We start from the raw sequence: 26379 nt of genomic DNA, 5'->3' as shown, positions 1-26379 counted from the left end.
GAGGAAGCGGAAGAAGAAAAAGAAAAAGAGAAAGAAGAAAAAAAAAGAAGAAAAAGAAGAAGAGGAAAAAAAAGAAAAAAAAAGAAGAGAAAGAAGACGAAAAATAAGAAAAAGAAGAAGAAGAAGAAGAGAAAGAAGAGTAAGAATAATTTTGACCTTTTTTCAACTTTATGAATTATGTAAATACCACACTCCGGCATACACAATCTCAATCTGTCTCAGATCCGATTAGATTGATTTCATAAACATAATTAGTGCTATGGCATTTATGAGTGGAATGGTTCATTTGATATTTCGTTTAAAATAACCATATTGGCGGGAATTGTCTATAATTTATTGATCGAAATCTTTTGGATGATCGGAATAATAACAACGCAATTTGCTTTTATCTTCAATTTCACTTTAATAAAAGAAATAAAAATTATTATTTCTCTATTTCTTTATTTCTTTATAGTTTCGTGCGACTTGTGGAATAAACAAAACCAAAGGAGGGAAAAACAATGAATGATCAAAAAGAATATCTTTTTCGGTTAAGGATACGTGTAGACTAGATAGCTTCGTGCGATGTTTCTCTATGCGACTTGTAGATTAGGTGTCTTACTTTCGATATTTCAGACAAATTTGTCGAATTTTGACCAAAAATTTGATCCAAAGATTTTGTAGTAAAATTCTTAGGTAACGTTCACCATTTAGCGTTGTGGTGTGAATTAATTTTCGTTAAATTAATGATAATGATCATCACCTTAGTCTTGATTTTGCTATTCTGATGGTGCAATTTTCTCTCTTTTGACCCTTTCGGTGACTTTCATGCCGAAATATGACGTTTCGATATTAGAAACACCACATTTTGTTACATTGGTTAACATGCTGTACTGTAACTAAATTATTTTGCGATTTTATTAGTATATCTTTGCAATGCCAAACTATAGCCTTTTGATCGTCAGTCTGTGACCAGATTCTAGTACATAGTTCGCACAGATCCTCTATTTGCCAAATTTTTGGCACAACTAAAAAGTATCAAAATAGTAATAGCAGAAAAAGAAAATGAATAAGACTGTCGTGACTATTTATCATAGTAAGACTATCTGCATAACATATCTCGAAGAAACAATTTAAACATTTTGATCCAAGCATTCTTGAGATATTCGAAGTTTTTTGACTAAAGCTTGTTTTCGAATCTGCGACTCTTTGACACTCAGTATCTCGATAAATATTAAAATTCACCTTCAGTAGATGCATGTCACCTTCAGTATCTGCATCTTTTTTGGGATCATAGAATCATCTCCCGAGATAAAATAAATTATGTTTACGACGATTTAAAACAAAAATAATTGCTTTCAAGCGGATGCTCACAAAAACAGATATTTGTCTTAATGTTGCAATTTTTTTAGTCATCAGTTCTCATTTTTTACATAAAGTACATTATAAATAATGGACACTTCTCATAACCGGGGGAAATTGCTAGACTCGTCATTGTCGAATTAAGAGAACTTTCACTATGTATATTGATTTTATTTTTCATATCACATTTTTAAACTGAAAACCATATTAATTTACAAGAAAAACAAAAAATATTAGTTTTCTATGGGAACGGGCTAATTATCAGAAGAGCTGCGTTCTGCTAGTAGCCACCTTAAACCAATTCAATTGAAACCGCAAATGGATGATAAATTAGGAAAGTTAAGTCATATCATCATATAAGTATATTATATATGCATATATATATTTATTACATGGTATTAATGTTCTTGTTTTTATATTCTTGTTAAGCAAGTTCACTTTAATTGGCACACCTGATTCACAGAAGGAAGACAGCAAAAGTGAACAATTGAATGCGACTTGGAAATTAATGGAAAATTTTTGGCAGACAAGTCAAGCGTATTCGTGCAGCAACATAAAAATTCTATCAATTTCCATTTATAATAAATATACAGACAAACATAAACAAATATATATAACGAATATTCATATTCAAGCCAACTTTTTCGTGCTTTCGTGACTGAGAAGGAAACACATTTGTCAACATCCACAAACAAACCCATATAAAAAACGTAACATTTTTAAAAACTTAGGCATATAGGCCTACGTTTCTGTGACTGCAGACACGAATATTATTAATTTAAATCTAATTTAATATATACCGTAAAAAAGTGTTTTTCTATGTTAAATATTATAAGTCTAGATATGTTAGCCGAAACTCTTTAATAATAATGACTATTGACTGAAAATTTGTTTGGTAGTGAAAGATAATAAATAACAGAAATCACCTAAGAAAGTGTTCATATTGTTATTCAAGTACTATAAATAAGAAATATAGAAATATCGAATTATGAATATTACATATTGTATACCTTCTGCTCAAAAAGTATCCGAATTTTGTAAATAAAACACACAAATTTAAATTTTAATCCAAATTTATTTTATCTTCTTCAAAATATGCTCCTTCTGAAGAGATACACATATGCCAACGCTTAACCCAATCTTCCATACACTTTTCGTAGGCCCGTGAAGATATGGCTTTTAGTTCCTTCAGCGAATTTTCTTTTACCGATTCAATCGACTCAAAACGCTTACCACGAAGGAGCAATTTGAGTTTCAGGAACAGGAAAAAGTCGTACGGATCCAGATCTGGCGAAAATGGTGCCTGAGCGATGACAGTGGTACCGTGTTTGGTCAAAAGATCGCGTACAACAAGAATTTTTCATAGTAAAAATCACTAAATGCACTTGAGGTAGTCTCACGTTAACAGCTGTTGTAAACAAACTAATTGACAGATTGCGCTCAAATTTGTACCATATGTCAAGAAAGGGTGTACCAACATAACAAAACAAATTTGAAAAAGGTCTATTACTTAAGGAGTAGTTAACAAACAACAAAATCCGGATACTTTTTGAGCAGAGGGTACTGCATAAGCTATTTTCTAGATTTATGGACACAAATATTACAGAGTTCACCAATTAAGATCAGATAGATACTGCTTTATCTATTGTAATATATAATATCAACAAATGCTTAACATTCGGTTCAAAAGAGATTGAATTCACATAAAATTGGAGAAATAGGTTTCTACATGACACAACAGCTAAGTAGACATGATTGTTTTAGAATGTACTTATATCGCTTTAAATATGGAAATGAGACATACTGCCCTATCTGCCTAAGTAACGGTTACTCAGTGGAGTGCCCTCAATTTGTACAATAAAGAGAAGAAATATCTTCATCTTTAGAAAAATATTCCACCCTGAAGAACATTATTCAACGTATTTTTGCTAGTACAAATTAATGGGAAATTGAACAGAAATTAATGTAGAGAAAGATAATCAAATTACGCTGAGTCCATCGTGAAAGAAGAGCTGAGCAAGCAATTCTACTAATCAGAAGTGTTAGCGATTTCGCTATATCAGAAACAAAAACTATGAAACAGACAAAATGATGCTAGAACCTTATGTTCATAATGGCTTCTTAACGCTGGTTTTAATGAATGAAACTACTGACTGCCGTTTCGATTCTGGAGAGAAATGATAGATCCAAGTTTGATAGATTGTTATATACTGACGCAAAAAGTTTTTTTATTTTATTTATTTTGGAATTATACAAAAATTAAAATGCATGAATTAGCCGATATCATAAACATATCATATGAACGTGTATCGAATTATTTTACATGAATAATTGTGTATGAAAAAGCTTTCAACAAGATGGGTGGTAAACAAACCACAACGACTTCGTCATTCAAAACATTGTTTAGAAATGTTTATGTACGATCTAGCTGACTGTGAGTGTCGAATTGTGACAATTGATGAAACATATATCCATCACTTCACACATGAGAGATGTTGTTCTTCAACACAACAAGCCAGAAAATGGGTAGAGTACGGGAGTAGAGCTCCCAAACCACCACGAATTTAACAATCACCTGGAAAAGTCTTAGCTTTCTTATTTTGGGATTCAAATGGGATAGTTTTCATAGACTATTTGGAAAAGGAAAAAACAAATAACATCAGACTACTATTGAATATTATTGGATCGATTGAATGAGAAAATCAAGGAAAAACAACTACATTTGTCGAAGCAAAAAAATTTTTTTTGCAGGATAACACACCCGTTTACATACCAATGAAAACTATGGCAAAATTAAATGAATTACGGTACGAATTGGTTTCTCACCCAACGTATTCTCTAGATTTGGCTCGTAGTGACTATTACCTGTTTCCAAACTGGAAAAGATGGCTCCAAGGAAAGAGATTTGTATGAAATGATGAAGTGGAATGGGAAACTGAAGTATATATTAGAGGACTTGATAATCGTATTTTTTAAAAGATATCCAAATGCTGAAAGATGTTGTTGTTGTTACTGTTGTTGTCAGAGCCCGCCGGGATCTGAAAAACAGACAACATGTAAGGATTACAAGACGCATACATGAGTAGAGAAGTCGATGGGTGGAGTTAGTGTTAGGGGAAAACGGGAAGGGTAAGGGTAACATATGATTGAAATCAACCAGAGTCCAGCCGTAGAAACCAAAGTACCACAAGGGGATGAGTCTAAATGTGGACTAAGATAAGTATGTGCAGAGGGACAAGAGAACAGATGGGCGACATCATGGAGGGTAGTGCTGCAGTTTGGGCACACATTAGGAATGGACGTGTTTATTCGTTACAAGTAACAGCTATATCCTAATTTCAATTGAACTAGGACAGTTCTTGCCGCACAGGAGTTTTAAGATCAAATGTAAATCAATCTATAGAAAATGCAATGAAATGTCAGAAAATCATTGTTGAGAATGTAACACCCTTGAAATAGACTATGCAAACTATATACCAAATAAGTCTAATTTTGTCTAAAACTTATTGTATTTTTAGTAATCCTATAAACATATTGAACGTTGGGTTGCTCATTGAGTTCACCATAATAAGAACTGCATACGTTCTATAGAAAATACAATGAAATGTCAGAGAATCATTGTTGAGAATGTAACACCCTTGGAATAGACTATGCAAACTATATACCAAATAAATCTAATTTTGTCTAAAACGTATTGTATTTTTAGTAATCCTATAAACATATTGAAGGTTGGGTTGCTCATTGAGTTCACCATAATAAGAACTGCATACTTGAGGAACGACTGTGGTGGAATGGGAATACTAAACAAGTCGTGTCAAATTTTCATAGTAACGTAATTTTGTTGATATTGTACTTAAAAATTCAAAAATATTTATGCATATAAGTTCGTAAATAAAAGCATAAATAAAAAAACACTTAAAAAGGATAACAACAGCGCTTGAGAGCCATTGTGGCAGCAAAACACATATAAAACCTTACCAAAACAGTGACAAAGCCAATAACAACAAACAATTACAGTGGCAACATCAATAGCAAAAGCAATTAATAAAAGGGACGCGTGATGTAAAAACAAAATAAAATAGAAAAAACAGTACTAAAAATGAAACAAAAAAAACACAAAATAACATAAGAAGAAAAAGCTAAATAAACTAAACACAAAAAAGGTTAATTTACAAAAAAACACAAATAAATAAATAAAAATGCTCTCATAAATGAAAAACAATGGAAGTTTTTGTTTGTGTTCAAAGTAAAGGAAATACTCCTTTCATATCAAATAAACGTTCTTCAATATTGAACGAAGCATAGAATTAGTGACTTTCAACTTCAATATTTATTGAAGCTGCTTTCAGCATGCAGACAATCTGGCAAGCAGTTTCAATTACTGTTAATTTCTTGATGATTGACGCAAGTTGCGCCGAGAGCATTGCTTGACATTCAATTTGAAGCGAAAGCTTTCAACATTCAATTAAAGCTCTGAAAGCAGCGATGAGCGCAAGTCCTTAAATGCGAAATGTTGTTTATAAAAACTGCATAATACCGCGTCAGTACGTTAGAGTGCCAGGAATATCTCCTTTGATTTATGATGTCTTACTTTTTTATTTTTATTGATGAACGTGGGAAATCCGTTCCGAAGTGTAAACACCATTTGGCAACCAATAAACATTTCAATTGATTTTTGATTTTCATATTTCAAAAATATGAAATGTCTATTTATGTTTAGAACCTAATCTACGTTCCTAGATTAGGTTCTATACATAAGAAAAAATATATAAATATAAATGCAACAAATAATGCCTCTATAAACAGAACAGTATTGATATTAAACAATTAAAAATAAAAAATATAATTAATTAATTCAATTCTTCTACAGCTGATTTATGATTTCGTTCTAATATAAACACAGCAAGTAAATTTGTTAATAAAACTTTCATAGCAAATGAACAAAACTCTAGAAAAATGTGCGAACATAAAAGTCAAGTACGGTTTTGGAACAGTTGTTCAAGAAGCGCTTAAATCAACCAGAGTCCAGCTGACCTTCAAATTCGGCAGGGCACGAGTTCGATTCCTGGTACTTGCAATCGCAAAAAATTATTTACGAATAATTATATATAAAACCAATGATAATTCCAAGACCACTGATGATGGGTATTTGGCAATACTCTAAACGGCTGTATGGTCAGCCAAAAATTCAATTAATTAAAATAATATAAAATGAATTTTTGTTGTTGTACTTGTTTGAAAAAACCTCTTTAAAAAATAGAAAGCGGAATTGAATTCTTTTAAGAGAGAAGATTTAAAAAGATTTGAAATTTTGGAAATTAAATTATAAATTAATTAAATATTTATCATTTTTAGTGAGCTACTCATGAGTGAGCAAATACAAACTCTGGTTAAACCCTCTTCTAATGAGGGACCTTCCGACAAGATAGGAACTCAATATTAACTTTCCTGTCCAAATTAAGAATGCGAGAGATGAAGTCATAATTTTTAAAGTAGGATTGATAAGATTAAGAATGAAGCCGTTGGCAAAAGTTACTACCCTTGCATTATGAAATACCCTTAAGTCTTAGAGATAATGAATTAACATCGTTTGTTTACTTATAACACCAAACGACATTGAGTGAAGCATTAGGTCTAACGTAATGGATAGTGTAATATTCATCGCAGCAATAATATAGAGTTCAGTTATACACTGCACCCTGTTAAGTACCATACAGCACACAGATTTGCCTACGTCCATCCACCAAAGATATAATTTATGTAAAAAACTGTTTAATAGTTTGTGTCAAAAAGTTTTGACCTAATGTTTATTTATAATATAACACAATAAAAATAAACACAAATAATATAATAATAAACTAAAGTATAGAATTATTTATTCACAAATTAATTATTCAGATATATAAATTTAATTACTTACGTGTCAATGTCTTTTTTTAATAATCACAGCTTTATATATTGATCGTGCTGTGATAACTAGATATGGGATGACAGATAATATTTGGTGCAATTTTCTGTAAAAAAATCAGATCATCAAAAAATTATTAAGATAAATGCTCTTAGGGTTTGTTTGAATGGGTTTGAATGAACCTTTTGTAATTAATAGATGATCAATGCAAATAAATGAACTTGTATTAATATTATGTAAAATTCTGACTTGCACTAGTAATTTTTTAGTAATCCCATGACTTAAAACAAAAAAATAAAACAAAAAAAATAACAGAATTCTGAAATCATGACGCCTAACGCCATCTATGTATCGAACAAAGAACGTTTTAGATTTTTTTGGTATGAAGCTGTTGTTGTGATATATATTTATATATATTGGGCTGGATTAAAAGTATTAGGCGTTATATTTTTTCTTCGCTTGGCTAAAAAGTAATTAGATATATTTCTCAATTCTTAAATAATGGTTTATCTTTGAGATTAGTTGTTTCTATTTCAAAATGTATTAAAGAGGAAACGGAAAATGAATTTTTAAAAAAATCATCAATAGGAATTAAGATATATAATAGTTAGTCTAGATACTCTCTATGATCATCATATATCATACTTTCTTGTTCTAAAAACATAACTTAAAATAAGTTAAATAAATTTTCCGTCTTAATATATAGCAAATGTTTTACAGCTATCTTGTCAAAATTATTTTTAATAATTTTTTTCATTGTCCGACTTTAAGTGTTCGTGAAAATTTTGAAAAACAAGTATTTCGCTGTATCGTTTAATTTAGCAATATGTAGGAATAGATACAGTAGAGTCTCTTGACGTTTCGAATACGTTAAAGAACTTAATAAATCTGTTCTGTCAACATGTGAAATATGTGAAACATTCAAAAATATAAATATATTAGTATATGCAAAAAAAAATTAACAACTTTAAAAAAATTAAAAAATTCATCTCAATTTATTTATTTATAATATAGATATACTAAATTAAAATATCTAAGGGACTTCAAAGTGTGGAAAACCAATTTTTACACATAAGAGTAATGTTAGGACCCACATTTTATTTAACATTTCGCAACTATTGTTTAACTTTTTTAACAAACACTAACCCCGCTTGACACAATCCTGTCTACGCCACTGTGTTAAAGTAAACACAAAACCAATTTAAAATTAAATAAAATAATTAAAACAAAACCAATTAAAATAAAATTAACATTTATTAAAATTTAAAATTAAAATATATTGTTTTCAATCAGTAATTTCTATTTTTAATTATTTAATACATATAATTATAATTCCAATTAAAATTCTGATTTATATTTTATATAACAACTTTTTTAATAATGTTTTTAATTTAATTTGTAAACTAATAAATGTAATTGTATACTGTAAATTTATGTTAATTAAACTTTAAATATATAAAAACAAAAATTAAAAATGATTTATTTGTGATCCAATGCCCAAAATGAATATACTTTTAACCAAATTAACCAATGTTAAGTGCAAAAATAATTATTTAAGTAAATCTAAATTAAGCAATTCCAAATAATGATATAAAACCATTAGTTAAAATAAAATAAAAATACATATTTGAGTTTAAGCATTCACATACATTTATATATTATTTTTGTATAAATTATTATTTTTTTTTTATATGATATTTTTAAATTATATTTCAAAATACCAGCTGTTAGTAGTAGTCTTACAAAATCAAATAAAATTTAGTTATTAAATAATTAAAAACAAATAACTAAACTATACAAAGTACTCAAATAAAATCAAAAGTTTAAATTTAAATTCAATAAATTTAATAAATAAACTTAAATAGCTAAAATAAAATGTAATATGTGTGATTATAATGGATTTAAAGCTTAGCCCAATGCGTGCTGCAATATGGAAAATAAAAACAAAAAACCATTAATTAAAAATATTCAAAACAATACAAAAAATTAAAAAAATTTAGTAATAAATTAATTATTAATTTTTATTTAATTTAACAAGTAAAATAAAATTTAATGGGTTGTCTTTACGGAAACAGCACATTACATGGAATTTTTATAATGAACTAATCGTTTTCCTTTTTTTATAAGTATACATATTATTTATGTATATTTAATATAATACAATATAATATAAAGCTTTATTCTATTATTTATATACTCGTACAATCGAGAAAAAATATCTATTATAAAGCTTGTGATCAAAAAGTAACGAGTACTTAGAAATCGAATTTAGAAATTTTTATATCGAGTAATCGAGTCAAGCATTTTGTAATCTAAATAAAATCAGAAAATATGCATTACCTGTCTACTTATTCGCTAATCCGGATCAATGTCATTAGCATGATTTCTAAACAAACTAATTAATTAAATCACATTTGTGGGTTAGTGTTATGGATTAATTTAATATAAAGTAGTTCTAGATTAGGGTAGGTTAGATTATACCGGCGATCCCTAGGCTATTGACCCTAAGACCTATTGACCCATTGTGTTATCGTATGGTGTAGAAACTCAGGGTTTAAAACCACATAGAACCTTTGGCGAAGCTTAAAGTACTGTTTAGAGGGAGATTTTGTAATTGATCAAAATCCTAAAGAAAGGGGACCGTAACGTGTTTATAATTATATTTTACAGAAACAGAAACTGATTAAATGTGAATAATGATCCACCACTTTGCCCGGCTTATACGATCAAGGACGACTTACGTCTGTAACGGTCAACTAAGTAAGTAAGTATTAACTGTTTCAGCTTTAAATGTTTTATATAATCTTACATGCATGTAAAAAAAATAAATAATTAATTAGTAATGCATGAAAGTTTATTATGTATAAAGAAACAAAACTTTTTAAATTTTATTTTAATCATATTAAAATTTTATACAGTATGAAGTTTTCAATTGTCTGAGAGTTGTTGGTATTGCTAAAGTTCTGTTGGACGTTGGAAATCATAAGCAAACAGAGTAAACAATTCATAATTCTGGCTTCGAAAATAATAGGATTATATTTGCCTTTTTGAGATACATTCACATGAAATCATTAAAAATAATTTGAAATTTTTGCAATGTTTCAAGGATAGTTGAGCAATGCAGTGGCACTGGCGGAAACTAAATTAATTGGCTGCATTGTAAAAGCAGCGCGTGTTTAAAATTGCTGAAGCAAATATTTTGGAAAATGCAAATCTAATTAAAAAATATTATATAAATTATTACCAGTAACTTTCATTTCCTACTTTTGAATAATTAAAAAAATACACTTATATATTAAAATAAATTATTACTTGTATTACGAGCACTACTTTGACAATACTCTAAATGACTTACTGATACCTCAACCATATAATTTTATTTATGCAGCCTTAATTTAAATAAAAGATGAGCTTGTGTGAAATAGTAAAGTTATTAAATTAGACATTGAAAATGTTCTAATTACTAAATGGACTTAGTACATAAGAAAACACCATTATTGTTGTAAAATTTTTATTGCATTTTTTTAAACTCTCTTTTTCTTGTTTTTCTTGACTTAATGAGTCTTAAATTCAAATCAAATTTAAACAGCAATATGAATTATAGAATAATAGGAATAGGAATGAACGGGGTACTAGCTCTGAACGGAGTGAAGCACTGCGTCTAGATTGATCTTTTGTGCTGCAACAGACCCTAACCGAACAGACGACATTGCACCTTCCGAATAAAGCCAGAATGTCGGCCGTTGAGGACCTTCTAATGTCAGAAGGGGAGAGCAGCTCTTCTCCCAGTGACCTGCTCCTGGCCCAGATCAAGGCTGAGAAGTCACAGAGAATGTGACTGGAAGTCTCGTCTGCTTTTAAGCAGAGCCGACACTCCATCTCTTCGGATAGACCCATTTTATTAAAGTGATAACGCAGTCCATGGTGATACGTTAAATATCCCACCAGCAATCTCAACTCTAAATAATATAATAGAATAATATTTGATACACAAAACTATCGTTATGCTTTAAAATTTTTGGAAAAGAAAAGACGAAACTTGAAAGCAATTACAATGTTGTAATTATTATTAATTATACTTTTTGTAAATATGTTAATTACGTTTAATGATAATAATTATTGATACGAAAATCACTAAAAAACAGATCATCGTAAGAAAGCATGATAATATGTTTAATGTTAAAAAATAAAAACATCAATTACAAATAGTAAACAATCTATTAATGTGGTCTATTGTTTTGAAGATTATTTAAATTAAATTTTACGAAAAGCAAGGCAGGGTATTGAATATACGATTAAAATGGCACGATATCGTAGCAAATGCAATATCCATTGAATAATTGAATTTTTAAAATTAATAATACAGGTTAATTTTAATTTGATTTGCAAGTTATGTCGCAAGAATGACCGCAACGATGGCAGTAAGAAGTAGACCCACAACTAAATGAATAGATTATGTGTAAAATAATAATGATTCAAAGCATTCAAGAAACTGTTGGTAGGAATTGATAAACTACTAAACGAATAGATAATGTGTACAATAATAATGATTCAAAACATTCAAGAAACTGTTGTATGAATAGATAAACTACTAGGTCAATTGATAATGTGTAAGACAATAATGATTCAAAACATTCAAGAAACTCTTTTATGAATAGATATTAGATGAATAGATAATGTGTAAGACAACCATGACTCAAAAATAAAATAAAATCTTTTATGAATAGATAAACTACTAGATGAATAGATAATGTGTAAGACAACAATAATTCAAAACATTCAAAAGATTGTTTTATGAATAGATAAACTACTAGATGAATAAATAATGTGTGAGATAGTAATGATTCAAAATATTCAAGACACAGTTTTATTAATAGATAAAGTACTAGACGAATAGATAATGTGTGAGATAGTAATGATTCAAAACATTTAATAAACTGTTGAATATGCATGATAATTAGTATGAATAGATAAAGTACTAGATGAATAGATAAAGTATCAGATGAAGAGATAATGTGTAAGATAATAACGATTCAAAATATTCAAGAAAAAACAGTTTTATGAATAGATGAAGTATTAGATGAGTAGATAATGTGCAAGACAACAATGATAAGCATTCAAGAATAGTTTATAACTATAGATGGTTTATAACTATTGAGCTATAAGGACTATAGATGGGTCCTTGTGATAATAATGTTGTACTTCTTTAGAATAAAACAATGTTCTCGTATAAAATAACATTTATTTGCACAAATTTAACAAAGTTTCATGCCAAAATTCAGTACTTTTTGAATGGAAGATATAAGAAAAACTATTCTTGGACATAGGTACATATATTCAGGGCTTCCAATTTATCTTTAGAATTATTTATAATGCGTACCATATTATACCATGTTTCAAAAAAAAATAAATTCATAAGATTCTGTTAAAAAAATATAATTTTAATAAAATAAGCGTTTTTGGAAATTAATAAAAACAATAACAAATATTAAACAATTACTGACAAAACACGTGCTTGCAATTCGTCAAATTGTTTGCGTAAACATAATGCAATTGCCTTAACGTGTGTCTGACATGTTGAGGTTCCTTATTATAAGTTGAACTATTTATGTACTATAATTTTTTTTTTTTTTTGGAACGTAAGACTAGAATCAGAGAAGCTCTAAGCAACTTATTTCAATAAAAATATGTATGTTAACATTTTGCTTGTTCATCACTTGGCCGCTGTGTGATGAAGTCAACATTTCTCCTGCATTCCCTTGCGTGCTAAATTCCATTCAAGAAAGCCTTATTTCTACTGCATGTGCAACAACAATCCTACCTGTTAGAAGTGAGAATTGATGTCGCCTCTGAACCCATTAAATTTTATTTTTTAAGACTATTTTATAATAATTAATTTATTTACACTTACACTCTTTTAAGTAGGAATTGTCAGGATTTTTGTCATAAAGTCACTTTTTCGTATTTAAATGTTCTACCGATATTCATTAAATCAGAAAACTACGACCATAAGACGCACATTTATTTATGCACAATAAAACTACAAAAGTTGAATATATGCTTGTCTTTTCTCGTTTGTTATCTTCCCTCATTCGTAGTGCGGCGAACAGCTGTTGGACAATAGAGGTGAAATGAAAACACAGGGTGATTTCATAATTTGTATATATTTTTATGACATTGAAAAATTATTCTTTATATATAGAAAATAATTTTCTTGATTATAAATATAAAAATTTTAATTATAAATAAATAATGTAATAGTATGTTAAAAATATAATATTAAAAAATAGTGCAGTAAACAACATTATGCTTTAAATGTATTATTTGTGATAAAAATATAATAAAAAAGTTTCATAATAGTGTTCGTTTACTTATGCCGTTTTCGATTAGTAAGTTTGGTGAATATCTAGCAAAATGTATAACACTCGTGATTAATTTATAATACTTTAGATTATTTGCTAGAATAATAATATTATCTCTTAATAAACAGCTGTTTTATATGACGACAAATTAAATGTGATATAATGCCATATATGAATGTATTTATGAAAAATAAAAACCTTTACTAACACAAAAATATAAAAATGTAAGATATTCAATTGGGCAACAAAATTTCACAGATCGAGGGTAAATCAAGATTGAATCCAGATTAACCAATCGAAAACGCTATTATTAATTAAGCGACATTTTTTCAAAATCGAATTAAACGTAGACGTTTACCAAATACCCAACTTAGTCTATATATATTTACTCAAAACAATTAAATATATATTATAAATATATAATATATATAAGTATATAAAACACACACTTATGTAACTATCTACGTTTACATATGCAATCAATATTCAAAACTGCGATCATATATATATATAAAATATATGTTAATATCTGTGCCATAGTATTTGTTTTAAAATTTTTAAGATGTACATATATGTTGTTATTATTAACAAAGGAGTAAACAACAGCAACTTACGTTCATTATCGAAATTGAAAAAATCTATAATTTCGCAAAAAACCATATAAAAAACGTTAGATTTAGTGTTAAATTTTCATTCACCACACTTATGTTGAAAACGCAATCAGCGCGAAAAGTGACAACATGCCTTTTACATTGGTTAGTAGGACAAAAAAAGAAATAATATTATTAACTCTTGTGTCACATACTAACTAGTAAAAGAAATTAAGCAATTAACTTTTATAGTTTCATCTCGCGCTCATACTGTCTTAAGCTATTAAAAGAGAAGTAACACAAAATCAAACAAATAAGCCGCTCGTAGCAAATAGTGTGTTGAATATTGCAAGAAGAAGAATGAATTATTATTTTTTTTTTATTAAAAAAACCAAAACTAACGAAAAAGCTAAAAAAAAATATCTCAAACGTTTATATTAAATGAAATTGTTGGCTGTTATTGGGTGCATTATTTTTGTTATTTAATTTTTATAAAACTTATACGGTTTGTTTCAGCAAAGTGGTCAATTACTGAAATAATAATAAAATAAAAAATTTCACCATGGACAATAAGCAAAATTGGACAATTCTGCGAAAGAGAAGTTTAAAACAAAATTAAATTTAGAATTACGGGAAAATACCCGAGATCGTAATTGTGTTATATATGCACTTTAAAACATTTAGTTTTTAAAAAATTTTTTAATTTAATTACTGAAACAACAAAGCTTAAAAGGATGTACATATGTATTCAGTGTAATGTAAATGTAAGATATATAAATTTACAAGCAAAGGCAAGTCGTGAGCTCTAAAATTTCGATATTTATATTTATGGATATGAAAAAACAAATATCAACAATGTATCAATTTTATTAAAACACTAATATTTATAATTAAAGGAATGGACTTATTTAGATCTCACCATTTTAACAATTTTTCGCATTAAGCTACATATATATCGATTTAGCTTCGTTCTGGAGATACCGCGCTTCAAGGTTGTGTTTACTAAAAAGTGAGATCAAATTTTGTGATGCATAATAATATTATTACGATTTGCTTTATTATTATGTTAACACATTGTTGAATGTATAAATGTTTGTCTGTTTGTATATACGTTTAATTAATGTGTATATTTACCATTATTTCATTATTTTTTTGCAAAGACAGATATCAATTATAAGCAATTCAGCGGATTCTTTATTTCGATCATAGATTTTTAGTCGAAAGCGTTTACTCCATTCGTTTGCCTGCTACTTGCATCCAAAATCTTTAACAAGTGACTTGATTTTTTATTTATTTTTTTTTCTATTTTTTCTATTTTTTTTCAACACACATTTTTGGACGTAATCATTCGCTTATTATTATCAACAAAGTTACGATTAACCAGACTTACTTTAACTAAAATTCAAACATTACGCGGTCTATTTTTTCCTATTTTCCTAGAATATCTCCTCTTTAGATATTAGTCAAAAGTTTTTATTAATGCATCAAACAGATTATAAGAAATAAACCCAGAATAAATATGGGTTTTACACTCATGGACAGAAGTCAATAGACTTCCTTCCATATCACCCATCTAAATAAAACCGGCTACATTCTATTAAAGTAAAATTTGTGGCAAAAATTATTGATTTTAGAAATTATTTTAAAATTAATATATATTATATATATAATCATTCAAAAAAAAAAATCATAACGATGTACCAAAAAATTGGGTTTATAAATTTGGGCATTTGTACTACATCTATAATGACAAAAGTGTAAAATTTCTTTTTTTTTGCAATCACATTTCAAACTTTAAATAAATTCAAATAAACAAATATTCCGTCTGTCTGTCCGGCATATACAACAGCTCTGGGTTTGAAAACCGAAACAATATATTATTTATGTATATATGTATATATTTTAATAATATTATGTACATAGTTTTTCATAATGATTCATATCAGGAATAATTTCAATCACAGACGGATCAAAACGTTTTGTAAACAGATTGCGGTACTTGTCGAAAGGATGTGATCCTCTTCAGTATCTGTTATTGATATATTTTTTTATAAGTTTGGTATTCTAAGCAATATTCAAGATAGTGTCTAATCATAAAAATCTTAAAAAATTCTTGGGTATGAGAAATATTTCTTATAGCATTAAACCAATTCCAGAAAGGTCATAAAAACTAACTCTGTGTAATCTAGCTTTGAGTTGATATGGGGACACAAATTCCGGCTAGCGGTGTACTTATCACGTGTAAGTGACAAAAAATCTTGAAAATACTGTGTAATAAATTGTATGGTAGCTGACATCGTTGCAGTTCTTGCATGCGCTGGAAGTCCTGGAAGTCGAATAAAGTAGTCCTTTATTCGTTTTATTATAAATAAAGTTTTCTTCTATGTTAAATAGTCAATAATTATTGAAGGAGAAATAAATTCAGAATTATAATTATGTATTCGTATCAACAAATTCGTTGGTGGTTAAACAAAAAATTATTAATTTAATATTATTTAGTAAAAATACTATAAATAAAAATTTAAATTATCATTATTAATTAGTACGAAATTAGTATGAATTACTTTCTACTCTTACAAATTGGTTTTTAAACTGAATAAATTACGAAGCGTCACATCATTATACCAAATGACTTTGAAAACGTGAACGCTCTTATACAATACAGATCAGTCCACCTTTTTGGATTGATATATAGTGCCATTCAAAATACTCTCTAAAAATATCAACAAGAACTTCAAAAATTTCACGATATATATGTGAAGGGAATTTTATTATTGTTTTTACTGAACTGTATTTTTCTCTATATATCTACTTTTTCATTCTATTGACGACTATAAAGTGCGGTTATTTGATTAGAGTATCTATTTTAGCTGAAGTTGTAAGCCTAAAAGTCTGCTGTTCGAAACGAGAGTTTTTTACTACTAAAATTTGAAGCATTTCTTAAATTATATTTGGACAACGGCTTATTTGTGAATACGACTTTGGAATTGCCAGTTTTCTCATTAACCCAGTGCCCTTAAAACGTAGACTCCCTTTTGTAATGATTTGAAGATCATAATATTAGCTAATATGTTTTTTTAATTGAAACCGCAATCTTTATGGGTTTTTTTAAACACAATTTATTGCAAGAAAATAAGTTCTAAAATAATAAAATAAGATAAAAAAGATATAGCATATTTGTTAAAATCACTACACCATAAAATATATTAGACACCCCTTCAGACACTTATTCCTACAAGATTAATCAGCTCTGCGACATACATATATGCGCTATGGATTGCTTAAAAGCATAATTACTGAAAATTTGTGCATAATAGAAGACAAATTATTCAATAAAAAATATTCGTGAAAAAAACAATCGAATATTTTCCAATAAAGTCAACTTTTTGAACCATTGTGATTTTGAAACCCATTTGAATACAAAGACGTATTAAATATTAAAAGATATTTAATGGACTAAAAACTGATATACGAATAAAGATTCCTAAATAAATTGTTTTTAAGGTTTTAAGAATTTTTAGGTTAGGTTCTTTGGCTCCCTTTATTTTAATAAATATTTATAGTGGACCCAAGAATCACTCTTGCATTTGTGGTACACTGTATGAGCCAGTTATATTAAATATAGTTTTATAGTTCTATATAGTTTTACTTTAGTTTTTAAATATTTGTTTATATAATTTTCGATAAGCTGTGTAAACAAATATATAATATATATAATATAATGAAAAGTGATCTAATCTATAATCTAAAGAATTGTTGTTTTTGTTTGGGGCATTACTCAAATGTATTTAAGTACTTTAACATTATTATGATTTTGTTGAGTAAAAACTGAATAAGTTGATGTAGATGAATAAAGCTTAAAAACAATTAATAAAAAATTAATTTTACATACAAACAAAATAATAAAAATTTGTTAATTTGTAAACATATCGCAAACAATATAACAAAAAGAAATATTAACAAAACTTAAAACAAACAAACTTAAAAACAAACTTGTTAATAGACAAAATTCGAAAACATATTTGTATTCAAATCGAAGAATCTTACCAAAATCTGTTCAGTCAAGTACCAAGTAAGTTACCCAGTATGCCAAAAAGCATGAGATATATAATATGTTTCGATATAATTGTATAATGTAAATGTCTTCGATTATACTAGTACTAATTTCAGTTAAAAACAAAAATATTGTGTATAATATTGTGCATATTCGTGTACAAAATACGAATATGTATAATACTGCACATATTTGTATTTAAATTTTAGATCCAGATCTTGCCAAAATCTACTCAGTGTCAAATATGTTACGTATGCTAAAAAGTATAAGTATACACCCAATATATTCAATTTATTTCGATGTAAAAAATTGCATAGTGTAAATATTATCGATGAGACTAGTATATTCACTTCAATTAAAAACAATAATATTGTGTGTATTTTTGATTTTTTAAACATACACTAGTAATTACATTTTCAAATTAAATAATTTAATTAAAATATTAATATTATTAAAATAATTTATTTATATATATTAATAAAATACTATTATTAAAGTTATAATAATTATAAATAATAAATAATAATAATAATAAATCATATTTTTATGTTTGACAGTATTTGGCAATACTCGAAAGAGCTATATGGTCAGCCAAAAATTTAATTGAATAAAATTAATAAATAATAATTAATTAATTAATAATTAAAATAATAAATTTAATTTAATAATTAATAAATTAATAATTATTTAACTATTAACTAATAAATTAATAATTAATTAATTGATAACGTTACCATGACTTTCTCGGTATTACGTGCCTAAATTAGGTTCTATACTCAAGAAAGAATAACATAAAAGCATACAACAAATAATGCCTCAACAAACAGAATAGTGTTGAAATTTAAAAATTAAAAATAAAATATAATTAATTCAATTATTCAACAGCTATTTAAGATTTACTAGACATAAACATAACAGTCAAGTACGGCTTTGGTTCAGTTGGTTAATAAACGCTCACTCTGAGTTTCAAATTTGGCAGGGCACGAGTTCAATCCCTGATACTTGCAGTCTCAAAAAATTATTAACGATAAATTAAATACAAGAACTATTTTCAAGACCACTGATGATGGGTAATTGACAATACGCGAAACATATATATGATCAGTCAAAAATTCAATTAATTAAAATAATGTTAAAATAATTTTTGTTGTTGTAGTTCACTACTTTTCGAAACCTCTTCATTAAATACCACAATTTCTGTCAAAGTAAAAATAATGGCTACTGTCATATTAAAATCAATTTTTATTATATTTTTATCAATAAATAATACTAAAAAGGTGTGCAAAACATTAATATATAATATATTACATTATTTTAGATTTTTAAATACTTATTCTATTACCGTTATATTAAAATAAAGAAATAAATAAAGGAAATTTTATTATGGCCGTGCGTGAGTTCGAGTAAAACGATGTTATATTGAGGGAAATAGTAAATTATGTCGATATGGCAGCGAATGTTGGCATTTACCAAAATTTCGAGTAAGGTAAATTAGATCAAAATTAGGTAAATTAGGTGTTACCATTGTGACAATTTTATAAGATGTTTAATAAATAAATAAATAAATTTGAAAACTTTTAACCAAAAATAGTAAATAAGTGGAATAAATAAATAAATAAATATTTACATAAGTGCAATGCAAAAAATCCCTAGAAAATTTCAATTTACTTTACCTCAATTTACGTGAACTCGCAAACGACCCATATATATATATTAATCGTTTTCGAGATATGATGGAAATGTCTTGAAGCAAAAAACTGCTAATATCAAATGTCATCCATCAAATCAGCAAAAAAAATAGAAATTTAGTGTTGTTTGCTCCCTGTTTTGTTTTGTTTTTGTTTTGGAAACGTACAATCTACAACGAACAGACTGCAAAGCGCAGTGAAGAAAGCACCAAAAATTGAGTACGAATCAGCCGTAAAAGTAGCTAAAGCAGCAGCAGTAATAAAAGAAGGAAACGAAATGGTGAGTAATAGTAATTTTGTAACATTTATTTTAATATTTGAACGTATTTCAAGATAAAAAAATAAATCAGAAAATTGTCAACCAAATGCGCTGGAAAAATATTTTTGAAAATAAATAGTCCGCGTAATGGAATTTGATACGATTTGCGAGCAACGAAATGGAGAATTTCTACAAATAGTTTTTGGGAGGAGCACCCGAGTTCGGAGGTACTTGAATACCGGTTTAGGTTCTTATCTCGAAAATGAGTTAAAGAATTTTGTCAGTGTTGGAGGAGGAATTTTTCGAACAAGTACCTTTCGAAATATGCAAAAATTAAAGTGAATACAAAAAACACAGTGTAGTGAAGAAAGTAGTTAACACGCGTCGGTGCATACAAGTGCGTGCTGGAAAAATGATCACATCAGATATAATCAGATAGAACCAAACAAATAATCACCATTGATCACTCACTACGCCGCATGTGCATAAGACTATGACTATAAATGGTTCGAAGCCTATAAATGGTGCTAAGTGCTACTTCATGCGTTCGAAAATATGTCGTTAATTTGTGATTCATTTGATAACGTTCAGTGCCACAATCGTTTATATCTGACGTACCAGAGTTATCAGTCGTTTTTTTTGTTTATCAAGAATTAATGCTCATGTTTGCTTCTGTATTGAGAGATACTAGTAAAATGCAAATATTTGTACAATGTTATCATTAAGCCAACTTCGTATTAAGCCCATTTTTTAATGCGGAATTTGTGTTAAAATTATTTGTGGCTTTTTACTTGCTGTGAAGAGAGATCAGCTGAGGTCGCGATTCGCATCATTGCAACTATAAATAAGCCCAACTTCAGTGCTTTGAACGCAGATTCATTACAATGATTCAATTTTGATTTATGCTAGTCGTGTGCTGTGACTAATAATTGAACACTGACGAATAGTGTCAGAATTGCGCCGAACAATAGCTTCTTATGGACAAAATACAGTTGTGGAGCTCATTTCAATGCTTCGTCACAAACCATCCATCAGTGAATGATTACTAATGTTGTTTAGGAAAACTGTTTTCAATTATGTTTTTTCTTCTCATTGAGTCATGTTTATGTTTAATTACGAAGTTACCATGGAAATGTTCTAATGAAACCAAAGTTCATGTTATGTTGAAGTGGCTAGTTTCTTCAGTATTGAAAAATTTATTGTTGGACACACACTTAATCGCAAATTGCCAATTTTAATCTTAATTTTATGAAGGAAATGAATGTGTTATAAACTTAAAATTTATTTAAATCCTTGAAAAAGTATCGCGAAAATTATTTTATAACAATATTGATTGATTTACAGTTGCTTCCTGGAAGTTATTTATAGTGATTAGATAACAAAAATTCTGTTTAATAAGGTACACCGTATACCACCAGAATTACAATCACATAATCTTCTTTGATCATCTAAAAGTTCGACATAATAGTATGTTTCCAAAAACGATCGGGTCTATGTCCCGAAACTACTGATCGCTAGCGAAGACCAAATGACACCTTCCAAAAGGACTTCACAAGTAGGTCCCAGCGGTTGCCGTTCGACACCTCCCAAAAGGACTTCACAAGCAGAACCCAGCGGGTTACAACAACAACATAATAGTATCATTTTTTGGAGTGGAGTATTCCTTAAGCTTTGAACGCCTACTTCTGTATATAACTGTTGCTGTTATAGCTTAGTGACAATAGTGGAATTTCTGATATATAAGTTCATATTTTTCGCCTTAGACACAGTCGAATCACCTTTTATTGATTAATATTAATTATGGTAAATTTAATTTTGCTGATTGAATATTTAAATATTCGAACTGTTCTTGGTTGTGTTTGTGGAAAAATGGCTTCCTAAGAAAAATAGCGAAAAGTTTCTGCATGTATTGATTAAATATCTTCTTCAGATTGTTTCAATCCGGTATCAAATCAGGAGATATAGTTAATTATGTGCAATTAATTAGAATTTTTTGTTGCTAATTTCTCAATTCTGTAAAAATAATTCTGCAACATTCTGTACTTGATCTGCCGCTGTTATTATTGTTGTAGCCCGCAGAGATCTGTTGTTGTTGTTGCTGTAGCCCGCTCATGTTGTTGCAGTCTCTTTGGGGGGTGGTGAATAGCACTTGATCGACGAGGGACTCATGGACGTATACCCAGCCGTTTTTAGAACCTGCTGCTGTAGTCTTTTTTAGGAGTACTAAACGGCACTTAATCATTGAACTTGACTAGTGGTTCCGAAATGTAGACCTAAACGTACTTCGAAATTTTTGTCTGCAATTTAACATAAACCATCAGTTTCGAAGAACTTTTCTAAAATTCCAAAAACGAAACATAAAATGAATTAAAAAGATTGAGAAAACAACTACTCAAACATAATTCACAGAAACAAAATATGAGTAGCTAGTATAATAACGGTTGTCACAGGATACTAAATTATATATAGATATACAATCGGGTAAAGCCGGTTGGTTAAAACTCCTATAGTTTGTGTTCTCTAGAAAAAGTGAGAAATCACATGTAGGCTGCAGGATATCCACACACCATTCTTCAACTAACTCCACAACATATCCAACACAATCAGCCAAATATTTGTATGCATTAGACTAGTTGTAAAAACTTTCCCCTTTCCCCTTAAAAACACTTGCAGTCTCAAAAAATTATTTACGAATAATTAATTATAAGAAATATTTCCAATAGATCACTGATGATGGGTATGTGCCAATACTCTACACTGCTATTTAGTCAGCCAAAAATTCAATTAATTAATTAATAACAAAATTTTGTTGTTGTAATTCATTACTATTCAAAATACCTCTCTATTAAAATAATAGTTTTAATAGAGTGATTAGTAGTGATTTCTTTCGTCATAATTGATTTTTAAAATCAAATTTAATATAAATTTAATTTTTATATTTAATTTATTTATGGATCTATTTTCAAACTCTTGTGTTGAAAAACAAAAATACAATAGTATTTCCTAAAATCTTAATACATATAAAAATTATTCTAATTATACTTATTCTATATCTAAATATAGAAATTTTGAAAATTTAAATATTTTTTTTTTATTATTTTATAGAAATTTCTAATGCAATTTTTTTTTTTTAATTTCAGTCTGAATTACAAATGGATTGTGCGCTAGATCTTATGCGTCGTTTACCGCCGCAACAAATTGAAAAGAATTTAATCGATCTTATTGATTTAGCGCCGGATCTTTGTGAAGATTTATTATCCTCAGTAGATCAACCTCTTAAAATAGCCAAGGATAAAGAGCATGGTAAAGATTATTTATTATGCGATTATAATCGAGATGGGGACTCCTATCGATCGCCGTGGTCGAACACCTATTATCCACCATTAGAAGATGGGCAAATGCCATCAGAACGTTTAAGAAAATTAGAGATTGAAGCCAATTATGCCTTTGATCAATACCGTGAAATGTACTATGAGGGTGGTGTATCATCAGTATATCTATGGGATTTAGATCATGGTTTTGCAGCTGTGATACTTATTAAAAAAGCCGGTGATGGTAGTAAAAAAATTAGAGGTTGCTGGGATTCTATACATGTCGTAGAAGTGCAAGAGAAACCAACAGGCAGAACGGCACATTATAAACTAACATCAACTGCTATGCTTTGGTTGCAAACAAATAAACAAGGGTCAGGTACCATGAATTTGGGTGGCTCACTGACGCGTCAAGCAGAATTAGATGCAGCCGTAAGTGAATCCTCGCCACATATAGCCAATATTGGTAAAATGGTTGAAGAAATGGAAAATAAAATACGAAACACATTAAATGAGATATATTTTGGTAAGACCAAAGATATAGTCAACGGATTAAGAAGTACACAGCCACTCGCAGATCAAAGAGCACAAGTAGCAATGAAGCAAGATTTAGCTGCTGCAATTTTAAGGCGTAATGTTAAACCGGATGCAAATTAAACCCCTCTCCCCAAACTCACCTTCACGCCTAACAAAAACAACAATTCAAACTGCATACTGATATATACACCCATATATACACATATAGCGATAAAGTATGTTAAAAAGTCTACGAAAGACAAGTTAAGGAAGCGAGACAAAAATAATTTAAGTAGTAAAAATTTCGTTAAGATTTAATAAAATTATTCTAAAAACAATAGCAACAAATTATATCTAAATGATGATACAATTAATTGATACTAATCGAAGACTTAAGAATATACACACGAATCATATATGTATTAAACGAAGAGCAGCGTTTCCCAAACGAATTTACATAACTGAGTCATTTGCTGTATACTTTTTTTCTAATTTCATCCTCCACCGCCACGGTCACGGTTACTATCGCCCACGATCACCATCGTCCACGATTAGCGTAAATACCGTTCTGCAGTATTCATACATATATATAGAGAAAGATATTAATGATAAAAGAGTGTAAATATGTTACCTGAAGGAGTTCGAAGCGCTACTTCTTAATTCTTAATTGTGTATAAATCCCATATCCAATATAACAATGATTGCGGCAGTCTGTCTCCGCCACGAGTGCGACAAATATAGTATTATATAGTATAATGAAAGAACGAATACAACGAAATGATTGACGAAGTGTGCTCAAAACCGTTTGGGTAACGTTGCCCTTTTGCATTTGCATTATTGTTACTAAGAAATTGTTAAATTTGTTTAAATAAACCTTATTGCATTTTTCAATGTACAATTTTAGAATTTTTATGTTCGCAATGTCTAGCTACCTACGTCTGACGTCTTGTGTGCTTACCCGTTAGATTGTTTCTATATTCTTTATATTAAAATTAATTTTATTAAAAAAAAATTTTTTTTTTTGGCTTAAATAAAAATAGTTTTTATTAATATATATGTATACATATATATATATATATATATTTTTTTTTTTTCTTTGTAATATTTTAATAAAGGGATATCAGGCATGCATGTCCCGTTCAAATTGTATTTTTTGCTTTATAGATCTAATTGAAATCAGATTTTATTTAATATATGTCACTAATATATAAAAATCAACTTATTTTATCTAAAATTATGCAAAAATTTTATATATAAAAGTAAACGCTATTAAAAATAAAAAATAAACTGAAAAGAAAATAAACGTAAAATAAATAACATAAAAAACTGAAAATATAATATATACTAAAATCTTTACTATAATCATATTTGTTTAAATTTTAAGATAAAGCCTTTTACAAAATAAACGATTAAGAAAATTATTTCGAAATAATAAAAAAAAACTATTTTTTTATTTTAAATAAAATTACATACTATAGTAGGGAAGTCACGTCTTTTCAAGAAACTCTTCGAACTTCTACCTTAGAAGTAGTGAACCTTTCGGAGTTCTACCTTTGAGGTGGTCGTCTGGCTTGGCATCATATCAAGTCTCAACACAATATGATATTTTTTCGTATATATCTCAATAGTTTTATTAATTTTAATAGAACTAGAACTTTTAAATGTAAACTTTCTTCCTTCATTTCCCCCTCCATCACCCCCATTTCCTCACCCATGTAATCGTCTTGTATATCCTTTCATGTAATCTGGTTACAGGTAGGTCTCAGCAGGTTAAAACAACAACAACAATGTGAACCTTCGGAGTGGTACCTTTTACTTAGTCTTTCAGGTCTGGCATATGCACAGGAACATTCATGATATCATAATGGGCTCAATATTTGTGCTCAACACTGCATATGTGCCTATTTTTATAAATATATCTCAATAGTTTAATAATTTTACATCTTGCGCTTCTGCAGAGGAGAAAGAAACTGTGCACTTCTTTATATGTCATTTTGACCTATCCTTGGCCAGTAAAAGACTAAAAATCTTTGGGTTTCCCTTATTCACCTGACAGAGCTGTTAACCTTTAGAACTAGAAACATATCCAAATTTATAGACTTGTCAGATTGGCACTCCTAACATCAGTCATATTTATTAAAATTTGGCAAAAGATAAAAATGTGGCAGGTTCAAAAACAAACTAATCGCATTACATTAAAAAACACTAAAATGTTCTAATCCGCGTTTGTAAAGAAATTTTACTTTAAAAAGACTTGAACACATTCAATTGTTCCAATTAACTCACTAGAAGCTGTAGTCAACTCAATTATATATATTCCTGCTTCCTAATTTATTTATTTAGTTCAATC

General features: G+C 28.5%; 2 protein-coding genes across 3 annotated transcripts in view; one reads left to right on the top strand and one right to left on the bottom strand.

Moving 5' to 3' along the window:
- Nucleotides 1-13309, bottom strand: part of LOC119687395 (tRNA-dihydrouridine(16/17) synthase [NAD(P)(+)]-like) — a 105719-nt gene extending 92410 nt beyond the window's left edge. The window contains exons 1-2 of the mRNA XM_038101688.1: nt 13161-13309; nt 7262-7355 (exon numbers count right to left, since the gene is read on the bottom strand). The gene's annotated coding sequence lies outside the window, so the exon portion shown is untranslated. The remainder of the gene's footprint in view (nt 1-7261; nt 7356-13160) is intronic.
- A 6767-nt stretch (nt 13310-20076) lies between these two features.
- Nucleotides 20077-24643, top strand: LOC119688107 (F-actin-capping protein subunit beta). 2 transcript variants are annotated; one of them, XM_038102757.1, is made up of 2 exons: nt 20077-20223; nt 23343-24643. In XM_038102757.1, the coding sequence occupies exons 1-2, from the start codon at nt 20221-20223 to the stop codon at nt 24168-24170; spliced, it is 831 nt and encodes a 276-aa protein (XP_037958685.1). In that variant the 5' UTR covers nt 20077-20220; the 3' UTR covers nt 24171-24643. The 2 variants fall into 2 exon arrangements, with proteins under 2 accessions (XP_037958685.1, XP_037958684.1); XM_038102756.1 differs by lacking the exon at nt 20077-20223 and adding an exon at nt 20329-20429.
- The last annotated feature ends 1736 nt before the right edge of the window (nt 24644-26379 follow it).

This window comes from Teleopsis dalmanni, chromosome X (genome assembly GCF_002237135.1).
Source record: "Teleopsis dalmanni isolate 2A chromosome X, ASM223713v2, whole genome shotgun sequence".
In the NCBI taxonomy this organism is placed as follows: Eukaryota; Metazoa; Arthropoda; class Insecta; order Diptera; family Diopsidae; genus Teleopsis; species Teleopsis dalmanni.
This window is presented reverse-complemented; position numbering and strand designations above follow the sequence as displayed.